This window comes from Camelina sativa, chromosome 7 (assembly GCF_030686135.1).
Source record: "Camelina sativa cultivar CO46 ecotype springtype chromosome 7, ASM3068613v1".
Lineage (NCBI taxonomy): Eukaryota > Viridiplantae > Streptophyta > Magnoliopsida > Brassicales > Brassicaceae > Camelina > Camelina sativa.
The window spans coordinates 6,579,064-6,601,409 of NC_141886.1; the positions used below are offsets into that span (position 1 = coordinate 6,579,064).

General features: G+C 37.3%; 5 protein-coding genes and 1 pseudogene across 7 annotated transcripts; 2 read left to right on the forward strand and 4 right to left on the reverse strand.

The window, feature by feature from the left end:
• Positions 1–869: 869 nt before the first annotated feature.
• On the reverse strand, positions 870–2,138 carry LOC147940947 (UDP-glycosyltransferase 71D2-like). Of its 2 annotated transcripts, XR_015562206.1 has the most exons (4): positions 1,958–2,138; positions 1,381–1,804; positions 1,042–1,190; positions 870–976 (listed from the first exon to the last, which is right to left on the reverse strand). XR_015562206.1 is itself a non-coding variant. In XM_087459115.1 (2 exons), exons 1-2 carry the CDS (start codon positions 2,136–2,138, stop codon positions 1,617–1,619), a joined length of 369 nt encoding a protein of 122 aa, XP_087315241.1. In that variant the 3' UTR covers positions 870–1,616. The 2 variants fall into 2 exon arrangements, 1 of the variants encoding a protein (XP_087315241.1); XM_087459115.1 differs by having other exon boundaries at positions 870–1,804.
• Positions 2,139–2,373: 235 nt separating this feature from the next.
• On the reverse strand, positions 2,374–3,163 carry LOC104700519 (pleckstrin homology domain-containing protein 1). Its single transcript, XM_010416041.3, has one exon. It carries the CDS (start codon positions 2,982–2,984, stop codon positions 2,547–2,549), a length of 438 nt encoding a protein of 145 aa, XP_010414343.1. The 5' UTR covers positions 2,985–3,163; the 3' UTR covers positions 2,374–2,546.
• A 4,191-nt stretch (positions 3,164–7,354) lies between these two features.
• Positions 7,355–9,240, forward strand: LOC147940948 (uncharacterized). The gene is made up of 4 exons (XM_087458327.1): positions 7,355–7,697; positions 7,981–8,076; positions 8,219–8,725; positions 8,912–9,240. Exons 1-4 carry the CDS (start codon positions 7,355–7,357, stop codon positions 9,238–9,240), a joined length of 1,275 nt encoding a protein of 424 aa, XP_087314453.1.
• Positions 9,241–10,747: 1,507 nt separating this feature from the next.
• LOC104700520 (pectinesterase inhibitor 12 pseudogene) lies at positions 10,748–11,430 on the forward strand (annotated as a pseudogene).
• A 4,378-nt stretch (positions 11,431–15,808) lies between these two features.
• On the reverse strand, positions 15,809–17,371 carry LOC147940949 (uncharacterized). The gene is made up of 2 exons (XM_087458328.1): positions 16,597–17,371; positions 15,809–16,479 (listed from the first exon to the last, which is right to left on the reverse strand). The coding sequence occupies exons 1-2, from the start codon at positions 17,369–17,371 to the stop codon at positions 15,809–15,811; spliced, it is 1,446 nt and encodes a 481-aa protein (XP_087314454.1).
• A 1,636-nt stretch (positions 17,372–19,007) lies between these two features.
• LOC104700521 (anthranilate synthase alpha subunit 2, chloroplastic) lies at positions 19,008–22,321 on the reverse strand. 2 transcript variants are annotated; one of them, XM_087459170.1, is made up of 11 exons: positions 22,033–22,321; positions 21,758–21,951; positions 21,472–21,661; positions 21,180–21,331; positions 20,930–21,045; positions 20,604–20,850; positions 20,478–20,534; positions 20,215–20,367; positions 20,025–20,105; positions 19,677–19,763; positions 19,008–19,607 (listed from the first exon to the last, which is right to left on the reverse strand). In XM_087459170.1, exons 1-11 carry the CDS (start codon positions 22,262–22,264, stop codon positions 19,239–19,241), a joined length of 1,878 nt encoding a protein of 625 aa, XP_087315296.1. In that variant the 5' UTR covers positions 22,265–22,321; the 3' UTR covers positions 19,008–19,238. The 2 variants fall into 2 exon arrangements, with proteins under 2 accessions (XP_087315296.1, XP_087315295.1); XM_087459169.1 differs by having other exon boundaries at positions 20,478–20,850; positions 22,033–22,309.
• Between the last annotated feature and the right edge of the window lie 25 nt (positions 22,322–22,346).

Sequence of the window (22,346 nt, forward strand, 5' to 3'; positions counted from 1 at the left end):
ACAGGGCTGTGAGCTTAATGATAGCCAAATCTTTGGGTGTCGTCTCTGGGGGGAATGCAAAGTCAGGACGTTCGAAAATAGGTGAAGGAAAAAACCCAAGATCGAAAGGTGCATCCGGTACAGACTCATGATCATCAGGTTGATCTACAGTGCAGACTCATGATCATCAGGTTGATCTACAAGTGCAGACTCATGATCATCAGGTTGATCTCCACCATCTTGATCTTGATTTTGAGATCGGTGTTGAGCAAGACTTCGCTGGTAATATGCGTGTAAAGGGTCTAAGCTCCACAAAAAGCTGTATTTTGGATTGCCCTCTTCATAGGCCTTCATCCTACTCTCAAGGATTGACCCCGCTTTGGAAACAACAAATGCCACTCCATCGACAAAATCTCTGATTTCTGGAGCCGGCTCCATGATCGCTGCATCGATCTGCGTCGAACTGGACATGTTTTTTCTCTACCAAAAAGAAACTAAAATCAGATTCTCGAGTTTTAGTTAGGGTTTTTTCTTCTTCTTCTTCAGTGTTTTGTGACCTAAATCGTTGGTTTAATGAATCGAATATATATGAGACAAATTATTTGTTTAGATAGACATGATTATTTACAATTCTTTTTCTTTACTAATTGAATTATAACTTTCATAATTATGGTATTGTATTAATCAATTGTATAATTTCCTTTATCTTTTTCTATTTTTAAGGAAAATTAATCCTTTTTCTTTTTGGAATTAGTAAATAAATAAATAAAAAGCCAGCAAAAGAATCAAGAAGAAAATTCCTAAACCTCACATGAATCGAACAAGAGGGTAACGACAAAATTGTCAAAGGGAAGATAAGAGGAACTCACTAAATCGAATAAAGAGAAAGATCATAACAAGTGGACATTTGATCTAGAAGTGGAGGCTTAAAGACATCACGTCAAGGTACAATAACATCATAATTAAGCAGGGAAGAGTGTTACACTCCACGAAAACCCTGAGGAGAGTGGCAGAAAATCAAACATTGCATAGAATAGGAAGAAGAAACTCCAGATTCTGTACCTTTTGTACAAGTAGACAAGACCACAGCCATTGTCGCATGACATGCCTTAATGTGCTCTGACTCCTTCTTAAACAGCTCCAAAACCGTATCTAGAAAGCTCTTTTGCACAAACCTTGTAATCGAATTACACGAGAACAACCGTCCTTTCCTGGATGGAAAGTAAACACTTTACAAGCTAAATCTGAATATCCGCAACAGAACATAACAATGTATCAAAGAATTTGCAATGAAATTGTCTCATCCAACTGTTTAAATTATCTGCTTGCTAAGAGATCTACCCAATGTTGAACAAAATCCATAACAGAAGAATTGCAGCATTGGCTAACAAAGAAACTCACAGCTTGCCAGCTTGGTATATAAGGAACCAATACAGACATAATTAGAAGCAAAGCTGATGACAGAACAAAAGAGCATCAAGTCATTTGATTGACTGGTCACAACGGGCGGGGTCCTGATATTGATGAGGATGGGACTTCGGGTTATATATGGGGCCAACAGCATAAATAGAAGGGAAAATTCTGTTCTTTAAGAAAATGATTCAGAGACGTAGGCTCAATATCAAAGGAGGTATTCACTAGGATTCCATTGGCCTTTGTAAAAATATAGCGTCAGCATCATAACCTTCTTCAATAAACAGAGCTGACGGCAGAACTCTGGCTGGGACAGGGTTTCCAAATCCAGGAATCAACAACATTTCTTCAGAGTTTCTTGCAACAACTGAGGTATCTTTCTTATGTCTATCTCCCAGATACTGCATCATAGCTAGGAACCCAGAATTTGAAGTCAAGAACACATAAAAAAGGGAGACTTGCATCTATCTTTTGCAACATCAATCATTGGGAGAGTAGAAAAAAATCAGCAACGAATCCCTCGACAATAACTCCATCAAATGCAGGAGAAGATGATGAGACTGACCTTGTTGCTTCATCAAGAGGATGGTGATACGGATTCTATCATCCTGCTCAATGAAACGCCTGGCAAATTCAAGAAACGGAACAAGATGACCAACAGTTGGTGTATGGATGAAGATGAGCTCTGCATTGCTCAAACCTACTGTCCTGCATCTCTCTCTCTCTCTCTCTCTCTCTTTCTTCATTTCAATACATCAATCTCACATCTCGGAAGGGCGTTTCTTGTCCTGAGAATGTTACCTTACTCAGAAACCCCAAAAAAGCTTCTACTTTTTGACTCTCAAACAAAAACAAAAAATACATCAATCACTTGTTGAATCAATCAAATTTGAGCAAAAAGAGATCATGACCGTTCCGTATATAAAGAGAAACTCACTGATTCGATCAAACAAGAGAAATCACAAACAAAGAGAGAAACGATTTTGAAACTTGAGAGACATATATAGATACATCACGATCAAAAGGTACAATAACATCATAATTTAAAAGCCATAAGAGAGTGTTACATCCCAGGAAAACCCCCGAAGGCAAGCCCAGAGAGTGAGACGTCAACAGAATCACACATATAGTAGTAGTAAAAAAAAAAAAAAAAATCACCGCCTGTGATCGTAATCGAGGACCTCAGAATCAGTCACAGACCTTGAGTGCTGCACAATCGACCTTCCAATCGAATTAATCCACTCTTCTTTCTCCTTCTCGTTATCAGCGATGAAGAACATGGTATAGCCACCACTAGACAGCTCAAACGCGAAAGGCTTGTTGACAACATCCTCAGCTCCTTTCACGGTGAGACAATCACCGACGGAGATCACACCACGCGGCGTAGATCCGCGAATTCCAGCAGCGGCTTGATCTTTGAACCAGAGAAGCTTCCCTCGTTTGAGAACGAACCAACGGCGGCGCCAGGTTTTGATGTAATCGCCTTGCTTCGTCAGCCAACCAGAACGCTCCGGGTTTGACCAGAACTCGATCCCTTCGTAATCTTCACGGCTCGGATCTTGGCCCGTCGCGATTCGCCAGATACTCTCCATCTTCTTCGTCTTCTTCTCCTAAAATCTTCTCAGACACGACTTGTTCGTCTCTCTCTCTCTCTCTAACTGACCCCAATCGCGCGATTCCCTTTATTGCTTTTAATTGTCTATCTGTATTATTGATTGATTCGGTATCTGTAATGTATCCACTATCAAAACGCTGCGTTTTTGGTCGCTCTTTCAATGAAGTCGGTCGCGCTTATGCTGGCTCCCTGCGTTTTCTCGGGTCACGCAAGAAGTGTTTTGGGGGGTCCAAAACTCTATAATAGGTAAAAGATTAAACCGGTAACATTTTTGCGGTTAAACAATTTTAAAATTTTTCAATTTTCCCAAACGCTTATATTTCACAGCTACAGATTGAATTTGCGTTTTAACCGCTCAAAATAATATGTGTCGCGTTTTAATCGCTGAAGTAGTTAAATCAGTAGATCAACTATATTTGTTCCACCATATGAAATAATTTTGTAAATATTTGCTAGAAGGTGTAATCTATCTTAACATTTTTGGAGTACATTTTTGTGTCATTTTTTTTTATCTTTGTATCCAAACAAGTCCCAACTAAATTCTTTACAATCCTTAGAACCAAACACAATCATTTCCTTATTTGATAATATTAATTTCAAATTTCCTAAAATCTATCTACCTAATTTAAAGCAATATGTTTGATTAAAATATAATTCCTTTTTCAATTTTATTTAATCTTATATTTAAGTATTTGAATTACTATTTAATACATAAAGTTAATAAATTTTAGATTTTTTTTCAGCATATGATGTGATTTGAATTTTGATAAACGGATATATATTTTAAAAATTGTTTTAGGATTTTTGTAAATAAAACAAGTATATCCGGATATAGATTATTTTACATTCGAGTTATTTTACATTTGAGTTATGAATAAAAAGAATAAAATCTATTTTAATACTTTTGGAGTATATTTTTGGTGTAATCCTAATTGTTGGGTCAGTTTTAGTTAAAAAACCCGATTACACTAATTTGATCTTCATTCATTATTATCTTAGTAGAAATCAAAAATTTTCCTATTATTTGATAACAAATATTCATTTTTAATGAAATCTATTTATTAGTATCAAATACAGATTTTTTATATTTATTATAGTTAAAAATAGAGGAACTAATTTATTAATTCGAAATTATAATGACATATTCGAATTTATAATGAAATATTCGAATTAATTTCTTCAGAATGCATGGGATTATTGATTTATAAAACAAACAAACAAATAAAAGAAATGGACCCGTGGTGTACAACGGGGTAAATCCTAGTTATATACATAAAAGTAAGGTTTCACTCTCTCCTTATTGGTCTACTTGGCGATGCAATTAATAAAATTATTTATTTTAATCCACAAATAAAAAAATATTTAATCATGACATTTAACTCACATTTCATGTAAAATTGAAATTATATAAATTATGCATTAACTATATTTCTCCACTCAATTGTATTAAAACATATAATAAATTAGAATTGTAACTCCTAACTATATTTCTCCACTTAATTGTATTAGAACCTTTGTATTCACCCCCTTCCCTCTTAACCAATTAGAATATTCTATCTAATATTTCATTAAAAAAAACAAGTCAAAATTAATTTTAAAAGCAAAACAAATTAAGTATATTTTTATTTAAGGAAAATTTAATCTTGGTTTGTTTAGATTTTACAATTAAATGAGGTTATATATCAGTTTGGGTTTATAAATGAGAATTATGGTTTAGATTTTACAATTAAAACGAAATTATATGTCGGTTTGGGTTTACAAATGAGGTGGTTAGGTTTAGATTTTACAATTAGAACAAAATTATATGCCGGTTTTGGTTTACAAATGAGGTGGTTAGGGTTTAGATTTTACAATTAGAACGAAATTATATGTCGGTTTGGATTTACAAATGAGATGGTTAGGGTTTAGATTTTACAATTAGAATGAAATTATATGTCGATTTGAGTTTACAAATGAGATGGTTAGAGTTTAGATTTTACAATTATAACGAAATTATATGTCGATTTGGGTTTACAAATAAGATGTTTAGGAACTCAATTTTATAATTAGAATGAAATTATATATCGGCTTGAGTTTATAAAAGAAATTATTTTTTAAAGAATGAGAGAATCAATATTGTTCTTATTTTAGAGAATGAGAGAATTAGTATTGTTGTTAAAACACATAGTAAATTAGAATTTTACATCACTTCTATTCCTAAAAATACTCATTCTCTCATTCTTCCATTCTCTTTTTCTCTCATGCTCTTCAACTATATCTCAAATTTTGTTGTTGTTGTTGTTGTTAATACATAGTTTCTGATGTTTAAAAAGGTTTATCTTCATAGTTTTTGATATTTTTTAAAAGGTTTATCTTCATTGTCTATTTTAGATTATCATCTTGTAAGTAATTATTTTTTATACTCTTTTACTATATTCACCCCACAAGGTCATGAAATTGAAAAGATCCATGTCTAATTCTATATTCTCTTCTAACACTCAAATTTAAATGGAGTAAAATATAGAAAAAGAATATAATGAAAACACATAATAATGTAGAATTGTAACTCCTATTTTTTTAACTATAATTCTACATCACTTCTATTACTATAAATACTCATTCTCTTATTCTCTCATTTATTCATTCTCTCATCCTCTTTTACTACACCTCAAATCTTTTTGTTTTGTGTTTTTTGTTGTTGTTGTTGTATGGGTTAAAAAATCAATTCAAATATTATTGTAAAAGCTTAATTCTAAATTATATTTTTGGAGTTCGTAAGGTATATATATATATATATATTATATTACATTGTTTTTTATGTTTTTAAAGGTTTATCTCCATTGTCTATTTTAGATTATCATCTTATAAGTAATAATTTTTTTAATATTCTTCTACTATATTCATCCCACAAAGTCATGTGGTTGAAAATGTCCATGTCTAATTCTCTATTCACTTCTAGCACTCAAATTTAAATGGAGTAATATATAGAAAAAGAATATAATTTTTAAAATATACCATCTAATTTAAATCCTCTAAAGATGAGACCATTAGTATGAAATTTAGCAATAGAAATTAAATTGGTGAGTGAAAATTTAAAAAAAGAAACCAAAAAGATAGAAGTTTTCCTAGGAAATTTTTAAAGAGATTTAGATTGAAATTCATATGATGTTATACGAAAACTAATTTAGTTTGTCGCTTACAAAATAATATAAATTTGAATTTGTATGAGTTTATATCAACAAAAAAACAAATTATGTGTAAGTTTAAAATTTCATTGTACCACTTGGTATTCCTTTTATAAAAAACAAAACAAATTAAAAAAATTATTTCTAATTAACTCACATTTAATGTCATTTGTAATTCTACATTTAGCTCAAATGTAACTCCTATCCAATAATTATTATAAATTTCATTCTCCCACTAATTTGTTTATCTTTCAAGATAAAATGTCTTTGGTTAGTTTTCATATTTTTATTTTTATTAGCTATTTTTTTAGTTATATCATATATATCAAATTTCGAGTTTGAGATATTTATTTTGGAACCAATTGGAAACTATAAACTCAACTCGTAATGGACCATGGATACTAGTCGGAGATTTCAATGAGATTATTGATAATACAGAGAAGATTGGAGGACCTGCAAGAGATGAACGCACATTCAGGGATTTCAGGCATATGTTATTTGTTTGTGATATATCTGATTTAAAGTCCAAAAGGTATCGCTTCTCGTGGGTGGGGGAGAGAAGGGACTACACGGTCAAATGTTGCCTTGATTGAGTGATGAAAAACTCAGAATGGGCATCCCTATTCCCAGCTGCAGAGGCTGCATTTTTGGAATTTGATGGTTCTGACCATAAACCAATCCTAACAACGATCCAACCTCGAGTTTCTTATACAACAAAGGCCTTTCGTTTTTATAAACGACTTACTGAAATAGAGAATTTCGATAAAATAGTTGCAAAAGGATGGAACTCCTGTAAAGAAATGCAACATTACTCGATTTGTGATCAGATCAACAACTGTCGCAGAGAAATGGCAAAAGGAAAACACAGAGCTAATTTAAACTCAGCAAAACATATTGATCACTTTCAACATCTTCTAAACAGAGCAATGGAGAGCACGAACAGGAATAATCGACGCCATATCCCATATTTGCAAAGAGAACTCAGTAAGGCGTATAGGGATGAAGAGTACTATTGGCAAAATAAAAGTAGAAATCGTTGGCTAAATCTTGGTGACCGTAACACAAGTTTCTACAATGCTAGTAATAAGACTAGATATGCTAGAAATCACATCTCTAGTATACGAGACTCATGTAACATCTGTTACTCTGGAGATCAGCTCATGCTCAAGAATATTTTTCTAAAATGTATACATCAAGCAGAGTCCCTGTCTCACCTATTGATTTTGGCGATTTCCCTCCTACTGTATCAAACACTATAAATGAAGACCTTGTGAGGGAGTTCACTGAAGAAGAAATTTTCGAGGCAATCTCTTCCATTGGAGATGATAGAGCACCTGGCCCGGATGGCTTAACTGCACGTTTTTATAAACATTACTGGAACATTATAGGCCGTGATATAATCGCAGAAGTTCGAGAGTTCTCTGACACCTCGCACATGAAGTCGGGTATGAATCACACTAACATTTGTATGATCCCTAAGATAGAGAAACCTCAGACGCTATCCGATTATAGACCTATAGCTTTATGTAATGTTTTATACAAAATCATCTCAAAATGCATGGTAGCTATGCTGAAAAAAACATTTGGATCATATAGTTTCGGACTCCCAAGCTGCTTTTATCCTCGGAAGACAAATTTCAGACAATGTTATGATTGCCCATGAAGTGATGCACTCTCTCAAATCTCGGAAACGTGTATCAACAAACTATATGACAATCAAAACAGATGTCACTAAAGCATATGACAGGGTAGAATGGAATTTTTTGGAAGTTACAATGCATCTCTTTGGTTTTTCAAAAAAATGGATAGATTGGGTTATGGCATCAGTGCGGTCTGTAAGTTACTCAGTCTTGATCAATGGTACACCATATGGAAATATTGTTCCTCAAAGGGGTATACGGCAAGGTGACCCTCTATCACCATATCTTTTCATACTATGTGCTGATATTATGAGCCACTTAATTAAAACAAGAGTTTGTTCGGGAGATATCAGAGGTATACATATAGGAAATGGGGTACCTCCAATCACTCTTTTGCAATTTTGCAGATGACTCTTTGTTTTTCTGTCAAGCGAATGCTCAAAACTGCAAAGCAATCAAGAAAGCTTTTGAAGTGTATGAGTATTACTCAGGACAACAGATTAACACAAGTAAATCTCTAATCACTTTTGGTTCTCGTATTAACGGCCAGCTTCAGAATAGATTGAAAAAGATTCTTGCAATACCAAACAATGGGGGTGGTGGTAAATATCTTGGTTTACCAGAGCAGTTCGGTAAAAAGAAGTGTGAAATGTTCCATTACATAATCGAGAAGGTGAAACAACGAACTGCTTCATGGAGGGGACGTCATCTCTCACCTGCAGGAAAAGAAATTCTTATCAAGTCAGTTGCTCTTGCCATGCCAGTGTACTCAATGTCCTGTTTTAAAATTCCACTTGGAGTCATCTCTGAAATAGAGTCAGTCATTCAAAAATTCTGGTGGGAGAAGAGTAATCATGACAGAGGCATATCTTGGATTGCATGGAAACGGTTACAATATTCTAAGGCTGATGGAGGTATGGGATTTAAAAATCGAGAGCGTTTTAATGATGCTCTACTTGCAAAACAAGTTTAGAGATTAATCCATTTCCCGAATACTTTATTTACTAGAGTCTTTAAGGATAGATATTACAAGGATGAATGTGTTTTAGATCTTAAACAGAGAGTTAATCAATCATACGGATGGTCATCTATTTTAGCAGGCCTTGAGTTAATCAAAAATGGTTCACGTTACATTATTGGAAACGGTGAGTCAGTCCGAGTAAATATAGATAACATCACAACACCTAACCCCCCAAAACCAGTTCGAAGTGTTGTACCAGATGAGCCTATCACAATATCGAACCTCATCTCCTCAAATCCGGCATATCAGTATTGGGACAACAATATGATTATACAACATATTTCACCTGCAGATCACAACAAGATTTTAAAATGTATCTCCTGCAGAAACAAAGTCTGGATAGGCTTATTTGGCATTACACTAAATCAGGGGAATACACAGCCCGATCTGGCTACTGATTCTCAATGAATAATCCGGACAACCCATGTGACTTGCCACCAAAACCTCATGGTTCGGTTCAGTTAAAAACACAAATATTGAAACTAAACATTTTACCAAAGGTAAAACACTTTTTATGGAGGTTGCTCTCTAGATCTTTACCCACAGTTACTCGTCTCATATCTAGGGGAATGAATATAGACCCTGTCTGTTCGAGATGTTTACGAAATGATGAGACAATTGATCACATACTATTTTTATGTCCCTATGCTGAATCCATTTGGGAATTAGCAAATATTCCTATCCATGCCCTGTATTTGCCCTCTATCACTTGTGAAATTTTTTTGGAAGCCGTTTTTGCACTCCAAAATTATAACGAAATTCCATTAGAGACAAAATTATTACCATTTTGGATCCTTTGGCATATATGGAAGACAAGAAATAAATTTATCTTTGAAGAAAATTCAGAATATCCAACACACATAGTATGGCGTGCTAAAGCGGATGTACGAGAATGGTGTCGAAGTGTTTAAAACCAAGTCGACTCTTCGTCTTTAATATCAAAACCAACTCATTGGACCAGACCACCTTCATCTATGCTCAAGTGCAATTTTGATGCAAGCTATGATCCTCTTTCACAAGAGACACGGAGCGGGTGGATTTTGCGTGATAATAGAGGCATTTCCAATGGCTGGGGGTCTGCAAATTTGGGGTATGCATCATCACCGTTGGAAGCTGAAGGAAAAGCTCTGTTAAATGCGATGCAACAAACGTGGATACGGGAATAAGAAAGGTAGTCTTTGAAGGAGATTGCGAGAGTTTAATCAAGATGCTGAACAAGTCGACTTACATTGCTTCGATTGAAGGTGTTTATCAGGATATATTATACTGGTCACAATCTTTTGACATAATACAATTTGTTTACACTCCAAGAAATTGTAATAGTACAGCTCATGTTTTAGCAAAATTCGGTTGTACAACTCAACTCTTTTATTCAGCATGTTTCCATCCCCCTCTATGGTTAACAGAAACTCTTTGTAACGATTACCATTTATCATATATATAAATTCCTTTTTGACGAAAAAAATATATATATATATATATATATCTTCTATATATATTTCTTTAAACTTTGAAATGAGGAATATTTATACATAATATTTTTATATATAGTTAATAATTTTGTTTGATACAATTTTACTATAATACAATCTTAAGAAAAAATCTATTATTTGATTATGTTATTGTTACCAGAAAAAAAAACAATATTATTTTTATAAATATTCAGAAATATAATAATGCACCATGTGTCCTGGTCCCAATTTTTGTTTATTCAAAATAGTTTAGTCCCAACTTTTTTTCATTTTTCATTTTTCACTTCATTTATGAATTTTAACTATTGAATTAATGATTCAACAAATCTATTGTACATAGTCAAAGAGTCTTTTTTTTTTTTTTTTGGTCAAAAAGAGTCTTACCATAAACATCTATGTTCACTTTTACTATAAATTGCAACACAAAGTGAACATATTCTTCATCAATCAATTCTTATTTTCTCTACTTCCTCCAAAGAAAAAAAATAAAAAGAGATGAAGTTTTTGGTTTCATTGGTTATGTTCTCTCTTCTCTTGAACGGTTTCGCATTTGCTCAAACTCTCCTTCAAGATTCTTGCAAGAAAGCAACCGTGATAGAACCGGGCTTGATATACAATTTCTGCGTCGATTCTCTTACACAAGATCCACAAAGCAAAACCGCAACCACCCTCGAAGGTTTGATCCTACCGTCGACGAAGAACGCTGAAGCAAAAGCTATGAACATTAAAGAAATCGTTGAACATATCCTCAAGGGCAAGAAATATGAAAGTATTGAAGCAGAGCTACGCGATTGCGTTGAGTTTTATGACGATGCTAATGATTCGTTAAACACTGCTTTAGCGAGCGTTCGATCGCACGATTATAAAACCGCTAATGAAAATTTTAGTATTGCTTTGGATGTACCAGGCAACTGCGAGGATGGTATCAAGGAAAGAAATAAACAGCATTCTCCCGTTAGTAACGAGAACAATGATTTGTTTCAGAAGATTTTGATTCCTCTTGTTTTTAATTATATGCTAATATGAATTTGTCAAAGTGCTTTACCAATTAAACATCGATTAATGATTACCATGTAAAGTTGAGAGCAAAGAGACTTTATCTTAATGGAAATAAAATTTCGCTTTACATGTCTGGGTTTTTTCTTGCCGGCAACATTGACATATTGATTTTTGTTTTTGGTAAGACATTGACATATTGATTTGGAAACGTAAAAAAAAAAGCGATTTTCTTAAAATTAAACTTTTTTTTTTTGGTAGAGGACAAGGAGGAAACCTTCTTGCTATTTATTCATGAAAAAGAGAAAAATTACAAACAGACTTGACGCGGGACCGTGGCCCCGAAAATGTCCTCCTGAACCAACGACTCCACCGTAGATGGAGCTATTACAAACCAATGAAAACCTAATGATAAGAAAAAAGCATAGTTGGCTAACCCATCAGCTAGACGGTTAGCTTCCCTATAGATGTGAGATATGCGGACTATCCAGTCCCTTGAAAGGAAGCCATGGCACAGCCGTACCAGGAACGACAGGGGGTGCGAATCTGCAATCCCTGTGGTTAAGAATCCAACAACTAATTTCGAGTCAATCTCCAGCTCAAGTCTTGTTATGCGTTGTTCCCAAGCAATATGTAAACCATAATACACTCCCCCTAACTCCGCTAAAGGGGCCGAACAGATACCGATGTTCAACGCAAAACCTCCGCACCATTGCCCCATCGTGTCCTGCAGTATCCCCCCGCTGTAGCCAGACCCGGGTTTCCGCGGGATGCCCCATCAGTATTCAACTTTACCCACCCTCCCGCGGTGGCTACCAACAGATCATCCGCTCAACTGGGTCACTCACCCGATTCTGGGCCGCCATGTGTGCAGAGACCACCTCCTTGGCCATTGCTTTAACAAACTTCACTTTATCCCTGCATTTACTCACTTCACCAAACACATGCCCACACCTCCACTTCCAAGCCCACCACACAACAACGGCGAATAACGTTGCCCAGGAGAACTCTGTCCCATCTTCTATCTGACCCAAGTTACCATACATCCATTCAAATAGCGTACCCGTAAAGAAAGCCTCTCGTCGCCGTGGAGGTAGCAACTTAATCCAAAGACCCACAATAACCGGACAATCTCTTAAAACATGCATAATGGTTTCATCTCCCCATTTACAAACCTGACAAACACTCGTGTCTCCCAAATGTCGTCGAGTTCGCTCCACGTTTTTCATGATAACCTGATGACTGACCAACCACAAAAAAGTACGAACCCTCTCGGGTGCTCTGACTTGCCAAAGTTGCTGAAAAAAGTTGGACATATTAGGGCGAGGTTCCCTGGTGTCAGTAATCAAAGAGTGTGCAGACAACACCGTAAACCTCCCATCTGATGTACCCCCCCCCCCCAAGCAAGTCTATCTCTCGCACCTGTCACCTTCTCAAGAACAACTGTTGATAAAACTAAACGCGTATGTACTGGAACATATGGCAAAATATTCGCCCAATCCCAGCCTTCACCATCACGCCAGACATCTTTGGCCTGTAAAGTTTCAAAACCACTTGGAAGAACCCGTTGCACCGTCTCCAACAATGATTCATTCAGCACCCACTTATCTGTCCAGAAGCGAATTGTTCCACCATCCCCACTTACCCATCTGGTACCATGTAACACCACTTCTTTCAAACCAAGCACAATGCTTCGCCAAGTAGAAGAACTTGGTCTCTTAGAAGCTAACCAACCCTGATCCTAAACTCCACCAACTCTGTATTTGCAACGTACCACCCGCACCCATAGACTCGTGTGATCATGTAGAACCCGCCAACCAACTTTGGCCAATAACGCTTTGTTCATGTCATGAGACTTCCTAATACCAAGTCCACCTTTCACCTTAGATTTACAAACCTTATCCCAAGCTACCAGATGTTGCTTCCTCTGTTCCGAAGTAGAGCCCCAAAGGAAAGGTCAAGAGATCTTATCAAGCTCATGCAGTGTGGACTTTGGGAGACTGATAGTACTCATGGTATGCACGGGGATAGAGGCTAAAACATACTTAGTCAGTGTTAATCTCCCCGCAAAACTCAGATAGCGGCCACGCCATCCTGACAGTCGTGAACTAACCCTACCCAGTATTTCACCAAAAGTTTCTTTGTTAACTCGCTTTTGGAGGATTGGCATGCCAATGTATTTTCCTAAGTCCGTTGTTACTTTGATGCCACTTTCATCACTGATCTGTTTTCCCAAGTCTCGTGAAACATTGCCAGAAAAGTATATCTTTGACTTCTCCAAACTTACTTTCTGATCCGACGACATACAAAACCTCTCCAAAACCCGACGAATAATTCTAATATGATATACTGAAGCCTCAGCGAACAGAATCAAATCATCCGCAAAACAAATGTGAGACAAACTTGGACCCCTTTGTGACAGACATATTGGTTTCCACTCTTTCGCTGCAATAGACCTATCCACCATTTGACAAAGCCGGTCAAGACACAAGACAAAAAGACAAGGAGAGAGGGGATCTCCCTGACGCAGACCACGTGATGGTTTAAACGCCTCTGTCTTTTCCCCATTCCACAAAATAGACATTGACGGATCCACCACACAAGTCAGAGTCCACTGAACCCATCTATCATCAAAACCGGCTGCTCTTAAGGTATCCTCCAGAAAATCCCACCGTATCCTGTCATATGCTTTCTCCAAATCTAACTTTAAAAGCATCCACCCTTTCCTACCTTTCTTTCTTCTCATTGAATGCACCGCTTCTTGCACAATGATGATGTTATCGATACTCAACCGGCCAGGGATGAAGCTCGACTGCGCCGGACCAACAAGATTGCCAATCACCTGCTTTAACCTCAACATCATCACCTTCGTTATGATTTTAAATAGAACATTGCAAAGGCTTATTGGGCGGAACTGATTCATGCGCTCAGGCCGGGAAACCTTTGCGATAACTACCACTAAAACATTGTTAGTGTCCTGCGGTAGCTCACTAGTTTCAAAAAAGCGTAGAACAAAAGGATCACAGAGCCTCCCACGACCTCCCAGCAATCCTGATAGAACACATGCTGGTATCCATCCGGACCTGGAGCTTTAAACTTCCCCATGCTCCTAACTGCCTCCTCCACCTCCATTGGCACAAACGGTCTTGCTAACTTCAGTTTCTCATTGCTTGTCAAAGACGCAAAACCCTCCCGCGACAATCTCTCCACCTCCTGCGGCACATCAATCATCGAGTATAGTCTTGTATAATAAGACACCGCAAGTTGCTCCAACTCTGCTTGACTCGATACCCAAACATCATCCTCATTGCGCAACATATCAATCCGGTTATGACGCCTGCGTATAACAGTCGAGGTGTGAAAGTACTTAGTGTTGCGATCACCTAAAGCAACCCATTTCTCACGAGACTTTTGAAACCATAATATTTCCTCTTGTTCCAAAACCTCTTCAAGCTTTTTAATGAGCTCCTCTTCTTGCTGCAACATAACATCCGTCGGAGATAGATCAAGAACATCTTGTACGACTTTAATCTTACTCAACAAGTCATCTTTCTTCATTTGGATGTGACCAAAAACTTCTTGGTTCCACTTCCGAAGCTCCACTCTTAACAAATCCAACGCTTCAGGCTTAGACATGTTTCCATTCCATGAGGCTGTAAGAAGTTCCTTGAAACTAGGATGCCCCAGCCAAGCTGCTTCGAATCGAAATGGTCTCCGCAAAGGATTCAAGGCAAACTCCGGAGACAACTGGAGGTACAAAGGAGCGTGGTCCGAGGCTAGAAACGGCAAATGTCTAACACACGCCTCCTGCCATTTAAGTCTCGCGTGAGCACAACATAGAATTCTGTCCAACCATTTGGCCACATAAGTCTCTGCCACCTTCCCACGTCTCCAAGTAAACTGACCACCACTAAATCCCATATCTATCAAAGATAATGAGTTGATCCAATTACTGAAAGCTAAGGAGTCTAGAGACAAACCCCCGCATCCATCTGTCCTTTCGTCAACACGCACAATCATATTGAAGTCTCCTCCGATAATTAGAGGCCCATCAAAACGAGATATCACCGATGCTAACTGCTCCCACAAACCACTCCGACGACTCACTGATGGAGCCGCATAGACAAAAACAAGATTTAGGACATCAGTACTTGATCTTAGTGTCGCAGCAATGAATTGTTCTGCTGACTCTACAATCTCCAAATCGCCAATCCCAGATCGCCATAGCAGCCACAAACCCCCCACCGAATCCACACAAAACGAGTTCTCGAATCCTAATCCCTGACAGATGCGCATATCACGATCTCCACCTGCGTGAGTTTCAAACAGAGCCAAAACATCTGTCTTGAATTTCTTCAGCAAATAACGAACAACACGCCTGAAATTGGGTTAATTCGCCCCCGGTAGTTCCATAAGATACAATTCATGATGAATCGAAGATGCCTCCAAACTACCGGGGCGTATCGTTAAGCCAACGACGACCCGCTGTCCATATCACTCCCATCACGCTAGGAATTAACCCCAGTCGCCAGACCATTCTCCGCAAGAGGTACCGAACTCGTAGGCAGTGATGGCACATTTGGAACCACTGCACCGGTAGCTCGATGCTCCACCTGCGCAGGTACAAAAACACCACCGAGTCTGTACACCGCCACCGTTTCCCCCCTTTGTCTCTTCCCATTCGCCGATAAAGCTCTCTCACCCTTAGTTGGACCGAACACCAATCCCCTAGTGGGCCTGGACTGTGGGCACTTGTTAGATTTCATCCCACTCGCTTCCACATTCTTAAAACCCCTAGTTCGCGTCGACTTCGGCCCAATTCGTGGCCCACTCATTTCCTTATCTGACTGGGCCTTGAAGATCTTTGTCTTCTCTTGCCCTCCACGACTTTTCGAAAGAGGGTCTGGTACATTTTCCTTATTTGTTGCCCTAGACATGGAAACATCCCGTATCTCAGGAGATACCGTATCCGAATCAAGATTGCAGAAACGATTCGAGATTTGTAATCCCTGATTTCCCGTGATATCCCAAAGATTACGGTCCATAAGACCATCGAGGTGAACCACCGCAGTTGTCACCCCAGTCGACTTCTTTGACGGAGGACGCTTATTCCGGCTGACCATAGTAAAACCATCCGTGTTCACCAATTGACCAATCGGTTGGGTCTGCCGCACAGCCCCTACCTCCAGCGTCACCACCGTGTTAGCTCCAACAGGAACATCCTATGTCCCTCTCGTCGGACAATTGTGAATTTGATGTCCATAAAGCCCACATGATGAACAAATTATGTCTAAACCTTCATACGCCACAAAATAACGTTCGCCATTGATCAAGACCGTGCCTTTCAAAGGTCTCGACAAGTTAACTTCGACACAGACCCTGGCAAAACGAGCTCGTGTGAATTGCAGCGTTGTTGTATCTACTTTCAAAGGTCTCCCTAGTCCACTGGCAATCTCCATAAGGATAGATTGATGGTAGTAGGAAACTGGAATGTTCATTAACCTTACCCAAACTGGCGTGGTCGCCATCTCATCCTTCAGCGGATCAAAGTCTGGAGTCCAATTTTGCACCATCAAGTAGTTGCCGAAGATCCTCCACGGACCACCGGTCACGGCCCCCATATACTCATCCTCTTGTGCAAAACGGATCATAAAGAATTGACGTGGAAGATCCATGACATACATCTCCCCCTTTGGCTTCCACAGCTCCCGTAACTTGCGACTCAAGACTGCAATTGGAAGCGGTCTTCCCAGCATCTTCACTACCATACAATTCTTCCACAAACCATGCATCACTTGCAGCACCTCGTCCCCAATCGTGGTCTCAGGTTCTCCATCCTCCCCGTGTGGGAACGCCACGGGGAGTCTTGCTGAGACAAAAGCATCATCCATGACACTTTCCGGCGTCTGCATGCCACCAACCGAGCCCCCATTCACTTTGTCCACCCACGTCCTCCGGTCGTCAGGCGGCTCTCTCGGTGGACGCCCTGTTTCCCCTACATCCAGCATAGTCGCATCCTGTAAACCAGATCTCGTCGCCACCCTAGGGTTTTCGTCGCTCTCACTCGCCATTTTTAAAAAACAATATACGCGATTTTAATTATGTAAGAAAATATTCAAATATATTATATAATCTTATTTAATATATTGAAGGCTGCAAATTTATATGTCATTCAATTCACTAATTTTAAAGGCATTATTAATTTCAATTAACAATTTTAGTTAAACTGCTTTATTGATCTGTTCATTTATAAACCAGTTTTAGTTAAAAAAAACATTCTTTACTAATATTTTCAACAATAATAATAATATTATATATATCCCCTATATATTAATAGAGAAGCACTCTCACAAAAAAAGCTGAGGTGTTGAGCTCACAGAGCTCCTGTACATTTTTAATAAATGCCCTTACTTCTCATTGTTATTTACATATATATGCCACTGAAATATTATGAGCCAATATTTTTTCTATTAGTCTTAAAAAATGAAAGATTTGATCAACTATTAAATCCAAAAATATATTTAATTATCATTTTCATAATCTATTTACTTATTAGAAGTAAATTACATTTCAAAAACAAGAAAAAAACTATTCATTTATTTATTACTTTTATCATTTTTCTCATTGCATTTTTAAACTTAAGATTAGTTTAAATTAAATCAACTAGTTTAAAAATATTGCTTTATCTATTTAATGGTATAGTGATATAGATAATAATGTGAAACATAAAATATGTGAATTTGATTTTTAGAAACACAAAAAAGACATCAAAACTTTCTACATCACCTTGAAATTCTTTTCTAAGTTCAAATATTTCACGGGTGAATTACAGAATATAAATGCAAATTTGAATAAACAAAAAAAAATTTACTTACATATTTTCTTTTGTACAAACAAATCTTAAATCTCAAATAATATTTTTTTATTCATATTATTTTATTTAAATTGATTTATCCCGCATTTAACGGTATAGTGATATAGATAATAATGTGAAACATAAAATATGTCAATTTGATTTTTAGAAACACAAAAAGACCTCAAAACTCTCTACACCACCTTGAAATTCTTTTCCAAGTTCAAATATTTCACGGGTGAATTATAGAATATAAATGCAAATTTGAATAAACGAAAAAAACTTTACTTACATATTTTATTTTATACAAACAAATCTTAAATCTAAAATAATAATTTTATTCATATTATTTAATTTAAATTGATTTATCCCGCATTTAATGGTATAGTGATATAGATAATAATGTGAAACATAAAATATGTGAATTTGATTTTTAGAAACACAAAAGACATCAAAACTTTCTACACCACCTTGAAATTCTTTTCCAAATTCAAATATTTCACGGGTGAATTACAGAATATAAATGCAAATTTGAATAAACGAAAAAAACTTTAGTTACATATTTTATTTTATACAAACAAATATTAAAACTAAAATAATAATTTTATTCATATTATTTTATTGAAATTGATTTATCCCGCATTTAATGGTATAGTGATATAAATAAGAATGTGAAACATAAAATATGTGAATTTGATTTTTAGAAACACAAAAGACATCAAAACTTTCTACACCACTTTGAAATTCTTTTCCAAGTTCAAATATTTCACGAGTGAATTACATAATATAAATGCAAATTTGAATAAACGAAAAAAACTTTAGTTACATATTTCGTTTTATACAAACAAATCGTAAATCTTAAATAATAATTTTATTCATATTATTTTATTTAAATCGATTTATCTCACACATAGTGCGGATTGGTACATAGCACCAATAAATCTAGCAGCTTTTGGTCCTGACAGATCTCAAAACCTCAGACAAAGTCCTAAATTCTAATACTCAAAAGAACCAATCTCACAAATCAAATAGCTGTTCGAGTGTGTGAAACTGAAATCAAAAGTGAAAAACAAGAATGCTTATACTCAGACATTGTTGATGTGAGGAGGTGTGATAGTGGTAACCTCCTCAGGTGACTCAAGAAAGGAAGACTCAGCAAGATCGATGGCTCGTGCTAAAGCCGCTGCTTTATTCTCACACTCTCTGTGTTCATCATCGGGGTTACTGTCTGCAACAACCCCAGCTCCAGCCTGAATATGAGCAATCCACTCTCGACGTCTCTGAGGATGCTTGTAAGAGTACAATGTGTCATAACGGGTGTTTGTTGGGAAGACCATTGTTCTAAGAGCCAAGGCAATGTCCATGTCTCCATTAAACGAAATGCCTCCAAAGCCTCCACTGTAAGGACCACGCCTTGTTACTTCAAGTTTATCTATCAGCTCCATGGCTTTTACCTGTATCAAATGATTTTTTGAGTATGGGGAAACGTGCAAGAAGTTTGTGGGTTTTGTGATAGAGAGAACCTTTGGGGCTCCACTGACGGTTCCAACTGGAAGTGCAGCTCTAAGAGCGTCCCAGCTTGTTAGATTATCTAGTAATTCGCCTTTTACCTGCGAAGAAGGAGATGTATTGTAAGACAAACAGATATTGGACAGCATATTGTTAAGCTCATGTCATAACAAGTGAAGTTAAATTTCCTGCGTTCTCTAGTCTAGACAGAACTAGGCTTCAACACCACTTCTATTCTAAAATTTCATTATTCGACTGTGATATCTAACAAACTTACTAGAGTGAAGACAAAACTTATGCAAAAATCCTTTGAGGCAAGACTTTAGAATTAAAAAGTTTCTAAAATTGCAATAGGAGTATACCGTGGAGCTAATGTGCATGACATGTGAATACCGTTCTATATTCATGAGCTTCTCAACCTCCACAGAACCGGGCTTTGAAACCTGAGTTCACGAGAATATCCAACAAGTTAGATTACCGCTTAAAAACTGCATGTTAGCTTCCAAAAGACTGAAAATGACAGAAGAGTTGAGCAGTGGTCAAGTGATGAACCTTGCCAACATCGTTCCTTCCCAAATCAACAAGCATAATATGCTCTGCGCATTGTTTTTCATCGCTTAAGAGCTCTTTTTCCAGCATTAGATCTTCTTTAGGTGTCTTTCCTCTTCTGACAGTTCCAGCAAGGGGGCGATTGGTAATTTTCCTCTGTAGCAGAAAAAATCCACACATTAAGCCATCCATTCAGTTGTAAATGAAGATGATGGGGTTCAGGGATGAAGGGAACCAAAGGTTTTTGGAGAGTAGGTAACACTTACATTTTTTGAACGTAACAATATTTCTGGACTTGAAGCAACTAATATGCATCCTCTAGCCTGTAACCACAGATAAGTAATATTAACTTTCATGAAAAATGTAAGGAAAAGAGGAACAAAGGAGTATACCTGTAAATAGGCCATGTAGGGACTTGGATTTACAATCCTAAGAGCTCTATATATCTCAAATGGGTCCGCAAACGTCCGCCTTTCAAATCTCTGACTAAGAACTATCTGAAAGATGTCCCCAGCCAAGATATGTTCTTTGGCTTCCACCACTGCCTCCTTGTACGCCTCTCTCGTCATAGTTGATTTCTCCAATTTAGGACCGAAGAGCTGAGTGCGTAGTTTTATGAAACCAGTAGGCATCTTGGGGCTGCAATTCAAAAGAAACACATGAGCATAAATAAGAGACAAAAATTATAATCTAAAGACTGGTCAAACGATCTACTCACGGTCTTTGGTCTTGAATTCTAGAGGTTAGAGACTCCAACCGATTCATTCCATCAGTAAAATTATCTTCAACAGAACGATCCTTATCTGTCCGCACCCAGTGGATCACATATGCTTTCTATGATCAACAGGAATTCAGCAGAGTTAATTACTCTACCAAGGATGGTATCACAATCAAGACAAACTATATAAATTCTACTATTCACAATCCGCAGGAAGATGCAAATACACTAAGAACAAACAACAATATACCTTCTCGACATGATCAAAAACGATCACATCATCATAAAGGCCCAAATGAACATCAGGAAGACTCCTATCATCCTCTGGAGCATTTGAAAAAGGAAGCTTCTTCTTCTCAACATACCGTACAGTGTCATATGAGAAGTATCCAACCCAACCACCTGGTTAACAAAGGAGAAAACCTTCAGAGTTGAGAGTATCAATCAAATCAACCATCCAAAAATATCAGCAATGCTAAACAAACATCATCACTCTATTTAAAGAAAGCAAAAACTTAGCTATAACAGATTTGGTAACTCACCGCAGAAAGCTTCAGGCAATTCATCAATGCGTTGTGGTCTCCATTCATCCATGATTTTTTGAGGAACCATCATTGGATCTTCCACTTCCTCCTCAGTCCTAAGACCAGCTCCATGGTCCATCACAGTAACTACATTCCCCTTTGCCACGATTTCTATTGTGGGCTGAGCTCCAACTACACTATACCTCCCCTAAGAAAATCAAATCCTCCAGGAATGAGTTCTTCAACCACCAAACAAAATTGCATAAAAAACTGAGAAGATCAATAAAAAAAAAAAAAGGCTTACGATGTTGGAGGATTGCAAACCAGGCTCCACAGACTCAAACAAGAAGCTAGGAGCATCTCTATCGTCTTCTTTCACCAAACATCGGTAAGCAAGTATCGGAGTCAAATGATCCGAGAATACACATCGGTATAGAGGAACTAAGTTCCCCTTTTCCGATGCTTGTTTAAATTTTATAAACTGTTCCTCCGATAAATCTGCGAGGAGAAGAAGTTTAATTTCGATCGAAATAGGGAGGCGCTAATGGGGGGAGAGGGGGGAGAGAGAGAAGAGTTTACCTAACGGCGGAGTAAATGAAGAAGATGAGCATTTTATACAAGTAAGACGCGAGGCGTGGAGGAGTTTTGATCCACCGTCAAGGTTAAGAGAAGTAGCCGGCCGGGACTTGAGCGATAGTGGAAACCGGAGCGAAGGAAAATTTTGTAGCGGCGGCGTCCGATGGTGTGTAACGGCTATTGCTTCGACCGTGGAAAAGTCAGATTTGACGGCGGAGACTGAAACGGCCGACATCCTCGTGAGCTCGTTGATTTTGAAGTGTTCCGATAACAGTTTCAATTTGAAGTGTGGGACTGTAGGAGAAGAAAATACATAA